The 19743-nt window shown below is 38.3% G+C and overlaps 1 protein-coding gene across 3 annotated transcripts in view; it reads right to left on the reverse strand.

Moving 5' to 3' along the window:
- Positions 1-19743, reverse strand: part of GRIA4 (glutamate ionotropic receptor AMPA type subunit 4) — a 227441-nt gene that overhangs the window by 57081 nt on the left and 150617 nt on the right. For 2 of the 3 annotated variants that reach the window (XM_062577591.1, XM_062577581.1), the window contains exons 6-10: positions 18265-18423; positions 16469-16636; positions 14768-14872; positions 8887-8997; positions 202-408 (exon numbers count right to left, since the gene is read on the reverse strand). In XM_062577591.1, coding sequence (XP_062433575.1) covers positions 202-408; positions 8887-8997; positions 14768-14872; positions 16469-16636; positions 18265-18423 — 750 coding nt within the window. Of the gene's footprint in view, positions 1-201; positions 409-7197; positions 7561-8886; positions 8998-14767; positions 14873-16468; positions 16637-18264; positions 18424-19743 lie in introns of those variants that run through there. The other variant, XM_062577600.1, reaches the window with a different exon arrangement.

The following is a 19743-nucleotide window of genomic DNA, read 5'->3' on the forward strand; positions in this document are numbered from 1 at the left end:
AAGGTACTTGTTGAATAAATAGTAGAATTTGTAAGAAACTATTTGATTTTTACTTGAAAATAAATGAAAACACAGAGATCTTAAACAGAATTGTTTTTTTTTTTCTGTGACCTCAAGATTAAATAAAATGCATATATACTTCCTATTTTATGACTAATACTATGGTAAGTTAAATCCTACTTCAAAAATTGGTATGCTTACCCCATAAACAAGTTCTCCCACCATCCCATTCCAGATTTTTGTCTCTGGATCCCTTGCTCCATATTTTCCATCAGGAACAATGGCAATTTTGTACTTGATACCAATATGTTTTGCAATTTCTGATGCCAGATCTACACAGTATCCTTCAAACTTGTCATTCCCTTCAAACGTATCATGGTTTTTCTTGAACATAACATATGGGGCTTCCTATAATGAAAGAAGTAGAACTGTAAAGGAAAAGTATACAGAATAGACTCTGAAAAGCAATATGTCATCTACTGATTAAACAACATACATTTTATCAAAAGTACATGGATAGGATTAGCACATATATGTTTAAATGCATGAACAGAAATCCTAATGGAGAGTTAAACTATTTCCACTACATTTTGGCTTACAGGTTTCACAGCAACTTTCAACTTTTATAAACTATAAACACAAAAATAACCAAGAATTTACATTAATTTTACTTTATTTTAATTGAAAGACCTTAGTGGAGTATATAGTAAACAGAAAGCATGAATATGAGTTGAACCAGTGTAATGCATGACCAAGGGATAGTGCAAGGCATAATTTAACCTTTCAACTTAGATATATACATCCATCCTCTCACACGGTATGGTTACTGTCTATGTAATTTCAGATGCACAGCCCGAATGATTTGCTTTCTTGGAGTTAGAATACATAGTTACTAAGAGGTTATGTATATTTTAATAAGAACAGAAATATCTCCTAGAGGAAATGGATATCTTCACCTTTGAATAAACAGTACAGATTCTGCAAGGTTTCTGAGTGTGAATCTAAGCATACACAAGAATGATATTAAGCTAACTTTACATGCTACATGAAAAATAAGTACCAAAGCATCATACTGGTTAGTTAGTGCCTTTGGAAACCAGTAAAACCTGTCTTGAAAAGCGGATCTTACATTCCTTATGTAAATCATACTATAATAAATAGTGAACATTATGGGATTGCAAAAACATGGTTGCATTTTCTTTTCTGGCTCTTTGTGGATTTAGACTTTAGCAATCATTATGCAAAATTGTATTTCCTGGAGATATTTTAAATGACTTCACATAATACCAGTTCCAGGTACAACACTTGCCACTAAAGTCGCCCTTTGCTTGAATTTACCTCAGGAAATATTGGCAACTTCAATCTGCCGTTAGGCTATGGCTGTGCTGACTCCTAGCAAATGTTGATTTTTCAGTACTGACCTTGCTGTACCTCTGCCCTACTCACATCTTTCCTACATACTTAATTAGCACACAAATAAAATAAAGGTAAAATGTGTAGATGCGAATGTTTTCTTCAGTGAAACTACATGAACATCAGCTATAAGCAGTAGCAATTTTGTAGTCTATATTTTGTTTAAAAACTGACAATCCTTGTCAGTGGGAGGATTGCATAAGCCAATTCCAATATTTTTCTGTATGTCAAGTTAATTCCTCTTTTTAGATATAGACAAGCAGCTCCTATTAATAGGAGCTGGTTACACTCAAGAGAACTCCATAGGAAAGGCTGAATAATATATTCAGTTTACAATTATACAGTGAAAATTCAGAAAAACAGAAAAGAGAAATTAAATTTGGGAGGTATTATCTCTCTACTTATGTAAGTTTATTCCCTGTAGTAACTGTACTCAAGATATACCTCAGTTCAAAGACGGCAGAACAGAGCTTTGTGTAATGTGAATGGAGAAAGTCGTGCAGCTTTTTTTACCTCAATGTGAAAGAAAGGTCTCAGATTACACTATTTGAGAATGAGGAAGCAGTAATATTTGCTTAAACATAGTGGCAGACCCCTAAGTGTTGCAGGAATGTTTCACTCTCAGCTCTGGCCCCAGAAAACCTCCTTCCACCCTTATTATGATACTCTTTACTATGAAGTGGTTCTGAAATCGCCTTTGCGTGCCATAATCCCTTAGCTATAATTCAGTGTTGGAGCCACTCACAGACGTTACATTACAGACATTAATGCAGCTAAAGAACCACACAGCACAGAAAAGTGTCTGCAGTGATTACTTCTAAAGTCACACCCTATCCGGCTATCTGGGTGCTTGCCCTGCATATATTTAAATGCCTAAAGAAATCTGAGGATGACAACAGCAGATTGCTGTATCGAGCACAGCTATTACCTCTGCAAGGCTAAGAATTGCCAAGCACTTCTAAAACTTGGGCAATCATAAGAAAAGCTGTTATCATCATGCCATGCATGAGCTGGGCAATGAGAGAAGACCGCGGAGCTGCAGCATTTCCTGCACATTGTAATCACTGCAGTGATGCGGTGCAATGCCTTTGGCTGTACAGAGTTTGTATCTTCAAGAAAAAATTGCTGAATATCAGCACTAGCCTGCACCACTCCTTGTATCCTGTCCCCAGTAAAATCAGCCACCTGTCCTCTAGAGTGAGGGAGAGAGAAGAGGAAGGAGAAGGGCTCCTGTCCTCTCTTTCCAGCAGATCTTGATTTTGGAAAATATTCAGGACAAACAAAGCAGATGTTCCTCACTCACAGGTAGGAGCTCTGTTCCCAGGAAAGAATAGCCAAAATTTGCGTCTTTCTAAATACGCTGTTTCAGAAAAATGGTTAATAATAAACAGAGGACAAAAATAGTATGTCTCCTGACTGTGATTTAGCCAACCGTTAGCTAGAAGTGTCACCAAGTCTTGTCCAATAATCACTCACAGACTCTCCTTACAACCTTCAGTTACATTTGCTTGGTGCACCTTAACAGTCATTTTCTTCTCAAAACATACAGTTAGTGATTGTCACCTTTCTGATTCAGCCTTTCTTGTAAATCACAAGTCAAAAGCATACAATTACAATCATGTAATTGAAAAAAAAAAAAAAAAAGTGGAGAGAGACTCAGAGGAGACAGAGGTAGAGGAAGCCAGGTCGGACTGCTCCTTCTCTCGAAACCTAGACCGCTGTCTAGTGCCGCTGCCTGCACCTTATCAAGACAGGGCTGCTATAAGAAAACATTTCAATTGCCTCTGCATAGCAAAGTGAAGTGACAAATTCTTCCTGTTAAAGGCTGAATAAATTTCACTCCTCTTTCCCCCGAGTTCCGTGCAATGAGCATAGTAGCTGCGAGGCACAAAAAAGACACTGCAGACGCAGATGAGAGCAACCACCAGGCATGGGCTCAGAAGACATGGACTCTGTCAAGGATCTGCTTGGTGTAAACCTCCTTCTTTCTGTCTGCTTCTGCTTCTGTTTCTATCTGCTCTGATCTTAATGATTTACAGCAAAATGCAGCAAAGAATGTCTCTTACAATACTTTCACAGAGTGAGGTATTACCTCTTTCTGCTGCTACTTTAAAAGGAGCAGCAAGTGAAATCCTGCAGTGTGCAATAACACAACTAAAAGAGTAGAAATATGTACTAACTTTTGTTCACTACTTTGCCCTTTCCCTCCCACCTACTTTACATGGAATAAATAATAGTTTATTTAATTCTTGTGCCTACTTTACTTGCCAGATCCTGAGGGGTGTATTCTCGAGTTAGAATTTGATGGGGGAATGCGAGTGGGTCTGAAAGTGGCTTTCCATTGGCACATTTTTGTGATTAAGATCACTTGCAAAAAAAATCAGATAGCAATTTTAGTTTTAAATTCTGGTCATTTCAGACTACGGGAGTGTTAGAAACTTAATGTTGTGTGCTGACATCAGTCTAATAAAAACAGGACACTCAAAGGCAAGTTCTATAGGTTTGCTAATAAATTTTACAGATGAACTTGCAAGGTCACACTGCAAAGTTATGAAATAATTGAATAGATCAATAGTGTGTACTCAACCATATCTTGATACTATTTTCTATCTATCTCATTAAAGAAGTAGATTTTTTTTTCTGTATTATCTATTACAATAGCATTTTCTAATGTAATCTAATGTAAGTGTAACCATGCTGGTCTAGGGATATAAGAGATGCTAGATATCTAGGGAGAGGTGATATCTTTTATTAAATCAGCTGAAGTAGCTGAAAACAGCAGATATGCTTTTTCACCTTTTCCAGTTATAGAATCCTGTCCAACAAAAATATTACTTCTCCCCACAATCTTTGTATCTATCACATTTTTGAACTATAAACTCTTATTCTACTGATGGAAAACACAGATTTGATTTATTGCAGAGCAAGATTTAGCATAATGATATTTCCAAGATTTCAACTGTTTAATAATATTCTGGGGTAGTGAATCATAGAGAAGTCCACACTGAAGTCCACATTGAAATGATTAATGAGTAGCACAGAACAGATATTTGAAATGGTGCAAGCTTTACTCATATATTTCACAATTTTATAACAATACTTAACATTTGTAAATACAAGTTGTTGTCTGCAACAATTACCTTTATAGATGTAAGCAAATCATTCCACCACATCCCCACAAATTCATGTGTACAGTAAAATGCTCACAACTGATGATCCATACTATAAGGGAAGCTGGAGAACATAACTAACCCAAATATCAAACAGAGCTATGCTTGGCTTGCCTATTGGAAAGTAGTTCTTTTCAAAATCTTTAAACATTATAAAAATAATTTGCAGAAGTGACAAAAATTTGTGCAAGGAAATCTTTTGTTTATAGAACACGAACATCACACTTTGACACTTTATTCTGAAAAAAAATCTATAGAATTTATTTTTTTTTCCTTTTTTTTCTGAATAAAGTTTTCAGGATTCGGTTTGAAGACTTTATTACTGTCATGCAACAAACTTTAAATTTTTCTCCAGTCTACTAAAAATTTAATCAATAACATTTCTAATGAAATAAATTGTCTGCTATGAAAAAGAAGGTTAATGGGGGGATTTTTGAGGTAGGACCAAGCGACTGGGCAAGAAAGGCAAGAATAAATCAGTCAAAACAACTTAGTCCCCTAATGGAAGTGTTTGTCATTTGAGATGCCCCAACGTAACCTGTCTGCCCCCAGGTGCCATTCTGGAAGGCACAGATCTTCTGCAGGACCTATGTCATACCTGCTACCCCTCTGCGGATATCTCGGAGACCCTGGGTGTGAGGTAGGTATGTATGGACAACTGAACCAAACTCTAAATCTTTGTGGACTTTAATGGGAGCCTACACTTGTGGGGCACAACTCAGCTCACACATCTGAAGCAATGTGGAGTAACTGAGACATCAACACGGAGTACTCAGATATGGCATACAACATGCAGGGAAGTGGCATCCTACTGGTGCAGGAAACAGCGAAGGTAGGATACCCAAGTACATCTTAAATGTCACTAGGTATTTATATGTGGGTAATTGAATTAAAACCCTCTTTACAGGCATCTATGTTTTGCGGACTCAGTGTTGAACTGAATCTTGCTCTTGTAGCTTATTCTGCCAATACTAAGTCTATTTTATTGAAACATTGAGCTGGAAATCATCATGTAGATGGAGCTCATTGCAGATAGGCTTTGGTTCATTAGGGTTCTTATTATATATGTTTTGCAATCAGTATGTACAGAGTTGTTTGTATTGTTAAATAGATTAGAGACTTTGGATTAGTCTTCCCAACCTTCTCCTCTATGTTCTATCTCTACATCTCACCACTGCATTTCTCAGTCTACTAAATCACTGATGCTCATTCTTCTGGGCTGGAAATACCACTTTCCTCTCTTTAGAGTCAGCAGAGGGCTACATGTGGCATCCTTGCGCCAGGCATGTAATGAGCCCACCGTGCACATGGAGGCCCCAAGTGGGTGCCTCTGAGGGGAACATTTATGCACACAGGCAGAAAACATTTTCCTTTCTGAGAGAGCCGGGTGTACAGGAGGAGGTGCTTTACACAAGGTGAGGGATTCTGGGCTCTGCCAGAGTCTGCGATTGCCAGGACTGAGCGGCAGCTGGGAGAATAACACATACCAGCTGCCCTTGCTGCCGTGTTTCTCTGGGCTGCCCCTTCACCACTTGACTAGCTGGAGATAGGTTGAGTGCCTACATGCTAAAACAAAACTGTGAGATAAACCCTATATACTCTCACCAAGTTAAAAATGAACATAACATTTTGCTGAGAAGAAAATACTGTACTAATTTTTTTTGAGTGCAGAGCTAATTCCTTGCACCTTCTATGCAACAGCCATACAGCCACATTACAGCAAAGTAAGCACAGACACATGCTGAAACTGAAAAACAGCCAGCAAATCCACTTGTGCTATTTGGTTTTGGGCAAAAATTAAAGCGAGCCATGCTGATAAACTGTAAACAGTTGTAATCATGACACCTGTCATGAAGACTGAAAAGCTTGACGGCATTGGCTGCAGAGCTTTTCAGTTTAGTGTTGCATGCAACCAAAATTATATGACATCCACAATATTTCAACTTCCCTTGAATGTGAAGAGGGCAATGAAGAGGTCAAAAAGTCTCTGGCACTGGCAACATATACATAATACAGAGAAGAACAAAATAACAGGATTCTGAAAGTTTTTCTCATTAAATACCTCTTTTTCTGTGTGAACAAGTTTCTGGTTTCTAATACATTGCCCCAGTAGATCAATATTAAGAATCATGGATTTAATCTGCCATCAGAATCATGTTTGCAGCTCCCAGTGATGTCAAAGAGAGAGGCGCATGACTAGCGTAAGGCAGAATTTACCATATATTCTTATTCAAACCAAATTCTGATATATTTCTCTTGCACTGCGATTTCGAAACATGAAAAGGGGACACTTTTGTTCAAGAAGCATTGCTGCTTTCAAATAATTGCAATTATCCCAAAACGACATGCTGCATAAACATAGGGCATGCTTTGGAATATTAATTCAGCTTTTTGGTTTTGAAAATGATCCTACCAGTCCTTTCAATACAGGGACTGGAAAAGTTCATTTGAAGATAACATTTATTATGCACATCAAAATGCTTCAATGCAAACAGGCAAGATAACACATTTTAAAAGCTTTTTTTTTTTTTTTTTTTTTTTGCTTTCCTTTTTTCCTTTTAGGCAAACAGGAACCTTTTATATTACTTTTTATTATTATTTTTACTCGCTTCTCCTAAGCTTGGAGCTATTTATGGAAATTACAGGATTCATGTATGGCAGCTTCAGTCAAGGATCAAGATTGTTATGAGAGGAAAATTTCGACTGAAAGCTTGTTATTCACATCGTTCTCTTCTCAGCTTGCCAAAGTTGAAGGTTAACGTCATCTGTTCTAGACATTTCAGATTAGTCACAGAACTTTTCTTGGTGGTTCAGTGCCTGGTCATCCAGTCAGAGGAACAGTAATCCATATGGAAAAATTAGCTCAATGCTACTACACTGGTGGTTAAGACTTGAGCCTTAGTTAGGAATGTTCGCAGCATCTTGGGACTCTTTTCTTCCTTGATCAATTTCTTAAAATAGGATTCTTCATCAGAGGCTGAAAAGAGGAGGACTGTACTGAAGTATATTTTTTTTTCCATCACCAAGACTTTTTTAGGAAAAAGATACATATATTTTTAAATGTCCCATGCAAAAAAAAAAAAAAAAAAAAAAAAAAAAAAAAAAAAGTTACGTAATTTCGTTAGGAGTTATACTCTGAATTCCTGTACAGTAGTGTGGTTGGTTTGCATCCTGGAATGATAACCTTCAACAGGAGATTTGTTAAGACATACTTAATGTATAAATGCTAATACACACTGCTAAAAATTTGTTAATTAATTACATTTTCCAGTAAGAAAATGTCTTGGTACTTTCCTTCGGATTATTTTCAACTCTGTATTAAGTTAGAAAACCACTGCCTAACAGCACATACATATTCTTTCCCATTTGAGACATAGCTTATCCTAAGTAGTTAAAAATGTCTTGTATTAATGAAGTAGGTGAAAAGGCCAGGAAACTGAGAGGTAAAATTTTAAAAGCAGTCAGGTAAAGGTTGCCCTTTGCCAGTTGCCTTTGACAAACATCAGCTTAAAAGGGCATGTCTGATTTCAAAGGAGAAATTGTTAGATATTTTGATTAAAAATACATACTAGTAAGAAAAATGTTTTTGAAAAACTCTATGTTAAAAATTTAAATCAATGAAGCAATTACATTCTTCTTTCTTTGCAGACACTCCTTAAAATGACCTATCATGCACCTAATACTGAAAAATCAAAACCTACTTCTATTTAGATTTTACTAAAATGCAAAACTTTATTATAACGCTGAATAAGTATATTAAAATGTATTCAAATACATCTATTAAACTCATGTTTTCATTCACAATGAAAAGTACATAATTCGGTCTTGACAGGTCACTTAAACTATAGTGTTTAGAACTTTAACTATTACTAAGGCCAATTTTGAACATATAATGTATCAACAACAGAGTTACAGACATCTGATTTTATACCCTCTTTTTAATCCTGTCATTTACATTTTTCTTTTTTTTCTCTCCAGTTTCTTGTGAGTTACAATTTATCGATCAGAAGTTGAAAGAATTCACTTACATTTATGAGAATTACTTAAGTAAATAATGGAAATGATTGAATAAGGAAAAAAAGATATTGCTATAACTCAATAAAAAAATTCAAGTGAATCATTATTTAAAATGCACACCAAAAAAGCTCTCTACAGACATGACAGTCATGATAATTAAGATATGTGGCTTTCACCCTTCCACTAACATAGGAACTGGCAGACTCAATTAGCCTATAACTACAGAGGAGCTTGTGTCACATACCAGTACAAGCAGCGAAAAGAAGAAGGAAAAAAAAAACCTTACCAAAATCGTAGTGACAACTACTGTTCTATTCTCAATGGCTGAAGTGTCATTTCCAAGTGTAGGTTCATGCTGAATCAAAACTAATTTATCCATGTCATTCCAGTAGCCAACCTGCAAAACAAAATATATGTAACTTACAGTACATAAATCTAAGCACAGTACAATTACAAATTATTGTAAGAATAAGAGAACAATCATAGGATAACTTCGTACCAAACAAAATGCTGCAGCAATCACAGGCGGGTGCTCAGCGTTCACACCAAACGGAGTCAGCCTCACCATCTCGCACCACTGCCACCCAGAACCAGACACGGTATTGCTGCCATTCAGCTGTTCCTGGCCGATTTGAGCTACTTATTTAGAGTCTCAATTTAACTCCCATTTTGAGGAATCTGAAGACTTACTTTGGACATAAATGAGAAATAAGACTTCTGCTTGCTTTGAGAAGAAAATGGTCACTGGTTAATCTTCAGATCTTGTTAGATGGAGGAGTGAAAGATGTCTGAGGTGACAGTATTTCAATTATAGAGGCTGAATCCAATCCCTGCTCCATCCCAGGCCTCCTGTGAGACCCCAGCCTAGCAACTCAGACCTACGCTTACTCCTCTGAACTTCTGGCACTGATCTTTGGTACCTATATTGCAAGGCCGGTTATTAAGGCATTCTTTACAGTGAGTGGAGACAGGCAGGCAGCCCCGACAGTAACTCAGTTCACCCAAGATATACATCTCTTCTAGAAGTGCTAGTCTTTCTCAACTGACTATAAAGCATAGTCTTAAAGTGTGTCTGGTCAGTGCCTGCAAGGAGCAGGAACAAATCTGGTCTTAGTTTCTGTGGCTGAGCTTAGACTGCCACAGCCCTCCCCTTTTCCTTTAAGGAAAGCCTTAAGGTGAAAGAGCTGCCTGTGTGCATTGCTGGTGCAGAAGTGCTCTGGAGCCAGGCTTGGATGACTCGTGCTTGTATTCCCATGGAGAAAAATAATAATGATTAAAAAAAAGAAGTGGTGTGACAGCTAGTAAAAGCTTTCCCTTGCACACAGACACTGCTCTCTGCAGTGTACACCTCCAGTACTCAGTGTAGTCAGTAGTTGTACACTCTTCACTGAAAGAAGCAAATGGGTTTGAAGGCCGCCTGAAATAAGGATATCCCTCTTTAAGCTTTTACTGATGCTTCTGAGAGCTACTTAATGAGCAAAAAAACCCCAAAAACAAAACCCCCGAAAACCCAACCGATCAAATAACAGGCTTTGTATGCCTTTGAATGGCTAACAGTAGATCTGAGACCTGATCTTAAAATACTTTACTATTTTTGTAAATCCTGGCCAGTCTGAATGCCACACTCAGCTCATTACTCCATATGGTGTGACTGTGTTCAGTGTTCTGTGGATTTAGAAACCCCAGGTCAGTGTGACTTTAGCTAGGAAAAATTGCCTGTAAGGCTTCTTGGGAAAGCTGTCCACAAGACATTCCCAGTGCAAGGCAGATGTCTAAGAAACAGCAAGAAACTCACGACTGTGGTCTCTTTTCTCATGCATACTTGGAGATGTCTATTTCCACCTTCTCACCTGGCCTTTTAGAGCGCTAGGCACAGGTCCCCTCAGCAATGTTTCTGCTTCTCTCACATCTAACCGGTTGCTCACTAACTTCTTACTCTCCTCTTTTCTGCAGTAGATCACCTAGTGCAGCGTGGACCCCCTGGCAAGGCTGCCAGGGAGCAGCTCGGGTGACTGCCCCTCTGACTCACGTGCTGGCAACAGTTGGCTCAAAGTCAGTGGAATAAAAAGAACAAGGTAAATGAAAATATGTGCGACAGAAAAGTACTCTAGTCCCATCTAAAGAGACTGTCAAGGCTGACAAGCAGCATACAGGGCCCAGGCAGCCAAGATCCTAATGAATTAAATGGCTGATCCTTCTTCCCAGGAAATGTATAGAGAACAGCACCGATTTTAAAAGATTCCTATCAAAGACACGCAGTTGAGTTTGGCCTAGCTCGCTTTTCAGAAGCAGCAGTGATTTTCTCTTCCTTCCTTGATTGTTTCAGAATTAAAGAGGGAATTGAGAGAAGAGGGAAGTGAACACTCGTGGGAAGTGGCTTCAGGACCGAGCTCCAGCAAAACTATTGGTGCCAGAGGGCAGTCAGTCCTTCACATGAAAAGATTTTGGTGTGATAAAACCAGACTGAATGATCTGATCACTTACACAGTCAATAATATTTTTAAATCATTTTGCAGATCTCAGATTAAAATTCACCAGCACATAGGACTTCCATGAAATATAGAGAAACATTTTATTCAGAGCCACGCAATGAAGCAATACAAGAGTCTAAATGTGCAGGGGAATCTTTATGGTTCCTAGTCTCACATGCATTAAAGAATCTCATATATTCTTAAAATAGCCAACCTTCCTCTTGATTTTCACATTTCCTATTTCATCCATTTCTTTTATTTAATTAATTTATAGAGAGGCAAGTCATTTTAGCAGTCTCTATATCAGAATGCAGGCACCGCAATGATTATGCATATGTAAGAATTACAAATACATGCAATAATTGAATATAAGTGAGGGGCATTCTATTCTGTTTTCTATTAAAATATTTTCTTTCTTAGTAAACTAATGAAGCAAAAAGACATTTCTTTTCCAATGCACAGTATTTGGTAGATTTAATTGATATGTTTCTTTTCTCTTTGATATTGCTCTAATACATAGGACCTTGATTTAGGTGTCCGCAGCTAACAAGAAGCTTCAATATTGCTGATTTACTGGAGAGTCATTTTTTTTCCTTGGTAGAATGTGCTATAACAAATATTCTTTTTCATCCAGACAACCATAGATTCACAGATACAATTGATAACTGAAAATGTCAAGTTCCTGCCAAAAACTGGGACGAGCTGAAGGTAGAATATATAGACTGAAACCTGGCAGCTTGGGAAGCTAGTTATAACGGTGAATGATTTTTTTTCATTGTGTAATTACTCACTGCCGGGAAGGCCAGAAAGAAAGCAGAAAATGAATGATATACTGTGTTATGAAAGTAAGTACCGTATCAAAATGCTGACAGAGATAAAGAAGGTTTTTGAGGAATAGTGGGCATTTTTTAAGGAATTCTATCCTGATGCATGCAGATGTGAGCTTACATGTGTGCATCTCAAAATCTGTACTAAAGTAACTTGGTTAGAATCATAGAATCACAGAATCAGTAAGATTGGAAGGGACCTCTGGAGATCCTCTAGTCCAGCCTAGGATTACTGAATAAATATAGAACAAATCTGTGATACATATGAATGGGTATATAAATTCAAGTAGCAATTAAAGCACTAAAGGACAAAATGCTTTCCTATAAAACTCAAAATTCCTAAGGAAAAAAACTCATAAAGATATGGCTGAATTCAGCCATTATATAAGTTAATGCAATTAAATTTGACTTTGGCAGTTGCACTCACTCATTGAGAGGCTGAATTTGTCTCTCAGGAAATAATATTGGAAAAATAAGTGCCTCAGAGTAAACTCCTCTAAGCAGTTTGGCAGCTGAATCAACAGTGTCATTTCTGAAGGCTTGTGCACCTTGTAGCACTCGCTGAAGTGCTCTTGCTGAAGCAGACAAGTCACTAATGGCAACAGAATACTCAAAATTTTTGACAATCAAATTACCAATTTAGCTGCCTAAGTTGGAATTTAGGAGGCAGATTTTAGAAATTTCTTGTGAGTGTACATGAATATGCTTTATTTACTTTTGTTCTTTTTTATTCTTGGAGTTTCTATTCTGCAGATAGGAACTAAATATAATATAAATTATATAATATTATATACATAAATAGTATATGTATAATAAATAAGACCAATAAGAACATGGGATACTGTATCCCATTTTACCACACTATGTGGAAATCTGCCTCTGAATTGCTGTGAAGTTTTCCAACACTCCGTTCACATCCTTAAAGCTGTTGGCAACAAAAATCACTTTTCTAAAGATTAGCGGCATGAGTTACTCTGACTGGAAAGGCTATTCCTGAAAGGATATTGCTGGGTGACTCATAAGTATTATGTAGGATATGAAAAGAAGAATTTAAAAGTGAAGGTCTCTTAGTTCAATTAAGTAGAGTCACTTCTAACGTATTATATAGGATTTGTCAGGCTGGAGCACACCATTGGTCCAATGATCACATATAAAATCCTATGTAATACATGAGAAATAAATTCTTGTGAGTAGTCAGATCTGTCAAAGCTGTTATGATTTATTTTATCAAAGACAAGTAATGATTTGAGAGTGGCTGCGAAGGCCTAAGAAGGACAGGAAAAGCACCTTGTGCTCCAGCCAAGCACAGACGTAATTCCTCTCTGCAAAACCGCTCTCCCCCTCAAGCGCCAGGCAGGAGGAGAGCCCGGGGGCATCCCCGCAGCAGTGCCAGCCCAAACCGGGCAGGAGGGACAACCGTCCGTTTTCGGCACTGCAGCCAAGCAGGTTCCCTCGGGAGTTAATACAGCGGTGACCCAATTAACTCCATGTTTCCCACCTTGCCTTCCCTCCTGTCTAATCGGGAGCTGGGGAGGGAGGGATCGCCCTTCCCCGCAGGATGTCTGCGCGCTGCACACCTACTCCCTGCCGCCGGCAGCCGAGCAGGCGACCAGGAAAGGGGCAGGAGCGGCAGCTGCACTGGACTCACCCACTCTCGCGACACGGAGGGCTTCCCGGGAGAGAAGCAAGACAGATTTGCCTTTCCCATTTTATTCTTTAGCCATCTGTCATACTTTCGAAAGGCAGCTGCCCCAACGCGCCTCGCACACACGGGCACCTCCTTTGCGTTAGTCTCCAGCTCTGCCCTACTCTGTGCGGGCAGTTAGGGTGTCTGGAGCTCAGCACTCCTCCTCCTCCTCACTGCGGCGGGCAGCTGCTTGCCTCTGGGGACGACAGCTCACCTGGGGCACTAGTTACTGGGGCTGTCACCTCTGAAAATGCCTGCATGCCAGACAGTGGAGGACTAGTTAATTCTGACTGCCTCCGCCCTGGTCAAGTGGCTGCACTTGACTTCTCCAGTTCACCTTCAGCTTCTTGCTTCTCTTTTTCTGATGACATAGTAAATAAAATGGGCCACGGGAAATAAAGGAAATGGCCCAAAGGAAATAAAATGCTTAAGCTTGAGTATATTTTCTTCTCTTTTCTGATTTGTTTTATTCTATGAAAAATTGACAGATTTCAGCACAAATAAAGAGCTGACTATGCAGCCAGGCTTATCTTTTCAATGCAAGGTTTTTTCACTCTAACTGAGTGAAAAGCTGTCTGCATTCAGATGTGGAGGATCTATTTGGATGTATACTAACACACAAGTACCTAAGCTGCTTACAGACAAACCAGTCCAGCCCATAGAATTGCATGCTGCAATTAATTTTCATACCAAAATGTAAGTTTATATAGCAATCGTTCTTGCTTTCCTCATCTCTCCCTTCTCCCTTAAAAAATGACATTATTACAACATTTTTTTTATGTTTACACTGAAAGTACAAATGCCCCTGCCTAAAACTGTCAGTAATTTGCAGGATAGAAATATTCAAGAAAGACAGGAAAAATATCTGGTGTTCAGAGTTCTGACCATTCTCCATGACCAGTGTCCTAACAACAGGCCATGCAGTTGGTTTTCATTAGGATGCCTGAGTGGCTTGCATCCCACCTCTCCAAGATGCACGCTTGTTTTTGTGCTTCCAAATCTTTTGTATGGAATAATTATATCTACTACAAGAATGCAGTTTGCATCTGCTTACCCAAGAGTTATATATTATCCTGGAGCCATTTTTAAATCACGTAGAATTCTGTTTAAGTTTCTATAATTATTTAATTATATAAAACTCATTTATATAATGTCAGGATAGCAAATGTTGTCAGCACCTACCTTCCGAGGGCCCGTGTTCTTCAGCTCAAACACATCCATGGTGTAGTTGACTCTGCGACCATAGTGGTCAAACTGAACATTTCCTGTCAATCCTTGTATTCGAACCTAAAACAGAAGAAAACACATCATGAAGATCCAACCTTATATTTTTTATTCAAAAAGCCACAAACAGTCAAAGTTATCCTAGATATGTCCTTAGACTACCAAAATTACAACACTGCTATAGTCAGGCATTATAAAGTAAAAAGTTGACTACTTTTCCTTTGTATTCCTTTTCCTGGAGAACCACACTCAAAATAGGCAGAAATATGTCAGTATTTCAGTGCTAACTGACTGCAGTGGAATTTCTCCTCTTCCATGATGTGCAGGTAAATGTTTTTCAGGACAGCTATAGGTGCTATTGAGAAGTATTTTTTTTTCCACGCCCACCTCTGCTGCAGAATATTTTAGATCACATAATAAAACCAAAGGATTTTTGGCCTGAATTCATATATCTTTTTAGCTTATTGCTTATCAAGATAAACTTGAAAATAAACTTGGCTCCAGTAAAGCAATTCTCTATCATAGGAAGGAGATAAACGACCTGCATGAGACCCAAAAGGAGTGATTCCAGATCCTCAAAGTGAAGGACAGACATAGAGCCATAACACCAGCTGTGGCAATTTTTTATTACCTCTAAGCGTGCCGTGAAGGCAGCAGCACTCTCAGCCCCTGTGTGGGTGAAGCAGATGCAGCGGTAGCAGGAGTTGGGCTGAAAATGTTGCTTTTGCCTTGAGCTGAGAACAGAACTCTTTTTTCATTCAGCTCTTTGCTACTTCACTGGAGGATACCAAGGTTGTGGTCCTCAGCCCAAAAGAAGCCACAGCCGTATTGCTGCTGGCTTTAGTTGTATAGGGATATATAGGGACAGCCTCTTTGGTCAGACTTGAATGGTGGTGCTCTCAGCCCAGTCCAGAAGCCTGACCTCCTGCTTCTCATACAGGTCGCTGATCTGCGCGGCTGCAGGATATTTGGATCGCTTTTTCTTTGTTCATTTCTATTTCTGCCAGTTTTTCCCAATACTGAAACTTTGGCTTCTAGGCACAGAGCTGCCAGTAGTGTCAGCAGTTGCTTCTCTTCAGCAGTTCCTCCTGAGCAGAGACTTCTCTTTTGCAGTGATTTAAATTCTACTGCAGGATTTTTATTTTCTTCCTGTCCCATTCAAAGGAAAGGTTAAATTATCTTGACAGAGATCTGGAACTTTCTAGGCATCCATATTTATCAAGAATTCAAAATCCTGGCACTGGTGAACAATGACTCTGTGTTATTTCTTTTGAAAGAAAAATATACTACCTATGTGATTCTTCTTGGAAAAATGTACATCCATTCAAGATGACAGAAGCATATTTGAAAGGTTATATTATGCAGAAACATCTTAAATGACAATATCTGTACAGCCAGGTTTCATGCAAAGAGCAACATATGAACTAAAGTTTTCAGTGGGAAAGTGCAAACTATCTAAATATATATAATAGTAGATTTTCCCCTACCTTAATTCCAAATTGTAAACTAAAAAAAATCAGAACAGCTTGTTTGCAAACGGCAAGTGAAAAATAAATTTCCCTCCTATCATTAACCTTGAGTGTAATATCTTCCAAATCATATAATGTACAAACAGAATCTAATATTCACAAGGATCACTAGAAAAAAGCCCACCCTTACCTGTTTTAAGGTCCTCTCCATATCAATCCCTTGACCCCATGGGGCAGCTGGATTAGCAAGACAATCACCAGCATTTCCTCTCCGTGAAATATCAATTTTCTGTCTTCGAAGATTACGGAAAGTTTCAGCCATCACAAGTACTCCATCATAAGTCAATGCGGATGTATACTAAATGGATGGATAAACACATCCCTTTAGAGATGGTGTGTCTTTAGAAAAATCATCTGTCTCAGATGTTTCTGGTTTGGTTCATTATGCAGCAGTTACTACACTTTCATTTAGAAAAAAAAAATCTCCTCAAAGTCACAAGCAATTTGTCTGAGGGACGAATGCAAGATTGTGGAAAATACATTTCAGTAGTTCCAGCTTTAAGACTATTTTATAGGGACAGAGAGATCTGTCTCTAAAGAATCATCAAAAGAACAAATTAAACTGGAGATATTCTCTTCTCAAACTTCTCTTCCAGTTGGCTTATCCGTTAGGGAATAACCCCACCCACCCAACTTACTCAGAAGAAAAGAGAGAAATAAGAGCTCATGCAGAAAGCTTACAAACATGAATAAAAGCACTAGAAATGAGCAGACATCCAGGCTGTTGGAATTGCTAAGAATGATCAAGGTTATATTCTTCCCATCTGCAAATCATCCGTTTGGATATCTGAACGCTAAAGGACCTTGAAGAATAAGGGAGGCTGGGGGAGGTCATATGAGACTGCCGCCAGTGTTTCTAAACCAATTACATTAATTGCAATATGCCCTGTAACTTCCAAAATCTCAGTTCACTTGCTGAAGTCTAATTTTCTTCACGTCCTTTATCCTCAATAGTACAAGCTCTTTGGGATATGTATTATTTTGATTATCCATAGCTGAATTATCCGTGATTCAGATTAATCATACTGATTCCTCAGAAGGAGGTAACACAGTCATGTTCCACCTGCAAGGAGTCCCTGCACTCCATAACCAACAGCATCCACGTTTTCTTTCTTCCATTACATACATTTCTTGAATATTCATAGAATAATGTAGACACGTTTTATTTTATCTGTATTGACATTTTCGCAGACTTTGCCAGCACCTCACTTTTCCAGCCAATCGAGGGTTGACTGTATACCATTAAATACAGCACAACAAAGTCCAGTCTCAACCGGGTCTTATAAGTGTTAGTCCACATAATAACAGAACCAAAAGATTTTTGATGAAGTCATAATTATAGGCATGCTGTGCTTTGTCTACCAAGAAAATCACAGGAGACAGAAATATGTAGTTATCAGTTATGAGGGATTAGGATAAAGGAACATAGGGATGCAATTTCATTGTAAGATTGTGCCTAGGAATAATTGCTACATCAGGTTTGAGGTGGATAGAATTTCCAGAAGAAATTCTAAATGAAAATTTAAGGATAGTGTGTTTATAATTGTAGCTATACGTCATACGCAGAAGAATCCAGCTGTCTGGAAAGCTCTGCACTCTGAGTGAATTTAGATAATTAGACTAATTCATACAAAATTGCTTGAAATTAAGTTGTCAGTTAAGAGTTTGACCTTTAATTCTTGTCAGTAAAGCGATGAGTTTGAGAATAAGTGGCAAAGGCCACTAAAGGACATCAGTGAAATGTTTTACAGTTTGTGTTTCTATCATACACACATAAGGGTGGGCATAATCTGTTACTAATAATAGTAAGACCAAATGTCTGCTCTTCTTTCTAAATACTAAGTCTTTATTTATGTGTTCAGTAATGTTAATCAGAAATTAGAACATGTGAATGGTGTCTTTGTAGTGCTTCAAATCATCAGATACCTTTGGTGGGGTCTCGGATCCTGGATATTCTCTCTGGTCCAGCTTCTTCCAGCGCTGCATCAGCTTAGTTACCATGGGGGTACTGAAATCTACCAACTGAAATCCAGTCACATTGGCTCCTCCATGCATAAACCTCTCCAAAGAAATATCTTTGAATCCCTAGAAAATCAATTTAAGATTGCATTTGCCTTATTACCTCACTGCGGGTCCAATCTGTTCTAGTTCTTGCCAGGAGCAGATATCCAAGAGAAGCCATGATTTAAAACCAGAGAAGAATGTTGAAACTTTGTTCATAATTTCAACTTGTGTCATAAAAAAAACCCTGAAAGAAAACTAAATCCCAAGAAGTAAAATTCCCACATTATTGCAAAGGTGGTCTCAACAGCTAGACAATGCATTGCTGGGAATGGCAGACGGGGTTTGAAGAAATGCATTCAATCAATTGAAAAGCACTTGCAGAATATTTAAATCTTAATTCAATTTCCATCAAAGTTGGCAGATTTTAATGAGTACGGTGCTGGTTCTCGAACCATTACATGCCTGTTTCTGCGTGAGTTTGCAAAGTGTAAATACGTTGATTCCAGGGTTCATTGTTTAGAGTGAAGGCTTCTGAGATAAACAAACCGTACTTACACTGTTGAACATCTATAGCAGCACTTGCCCTTGCTGACACAGATGTGACCGGCTGCACTTAATATCCCACCAGCAGTTCACTGAAACAACCAGTTTCTACAGCAACCACTTTGCATCGGAAAAGTTACTTGGGGAATTATAAAGTTGGGATATTGAAAATCTAATTTGCAAGGCCCTAGGAGAACAGACCTGACTTGTTTTAAAAGCCTGAGGTCTCAAAAATAACCTGAAGTGATCTTAAGTTAAGGAACAAGTATAGCAGAACACAATAAAGTATTTTATGTCAACCAAAATTCCTTGAGGGAGAGCTAAAAGTCGGAAAACAATCAAAAGCATGCTTTAGACTCTGTCCCACATTCATTGTGCTTGGCCAGGCAGGTATTTTGGCTTAAAGAAGGGATATTAAACATAAATTATTGCATTTACTACTTGCATGCCCTCTTCTGAATATTATCTGTGTGAATGTGCAGTTTAAACTTAGAGGGAAAATACCGAACTAATAATTTGACCGAAAGTAGCTTATCTTACAGAAAATGAATATTTCCTAGAGAATGTAGAAAGGTTACTTTGAGAGTTGTGCTAGTAACATTAAAAAAGATGAGTCAAAACTGATAGTGTAGTTCGATAAATGCATCTAATTCAGCCACAAAATACATTTAGCAGTCCTTTAGGCCATGCTGATGTTGATAAAATATAAGAGGGTAGCATTGTGCCTTTCTTGTACAGATGGCAGTAACACAAAAACCAAGTTCTTTCACTCACAATAGAGAATACATTATGCTCATCAATGGTGACACTGGAGACAAATGGTGAACACTATGTGCTGTAAGCCCAAAGCAAAGCTGA

The sequence above is a fragment of the Rhea pennata genome, chromosome 1 (assembly GCF_028389875.1).
Source record: "Rhea pennata isolate bPtePen1 chromosome 1, bPtePen1.pri, whole genome shotgun sequence".
NCBI classification, from domain to species: Eukaryota; Metazoa; Chordata; class Aves; order Rheiformes; family Rheidae; genus Rhea; species Rhea pennata.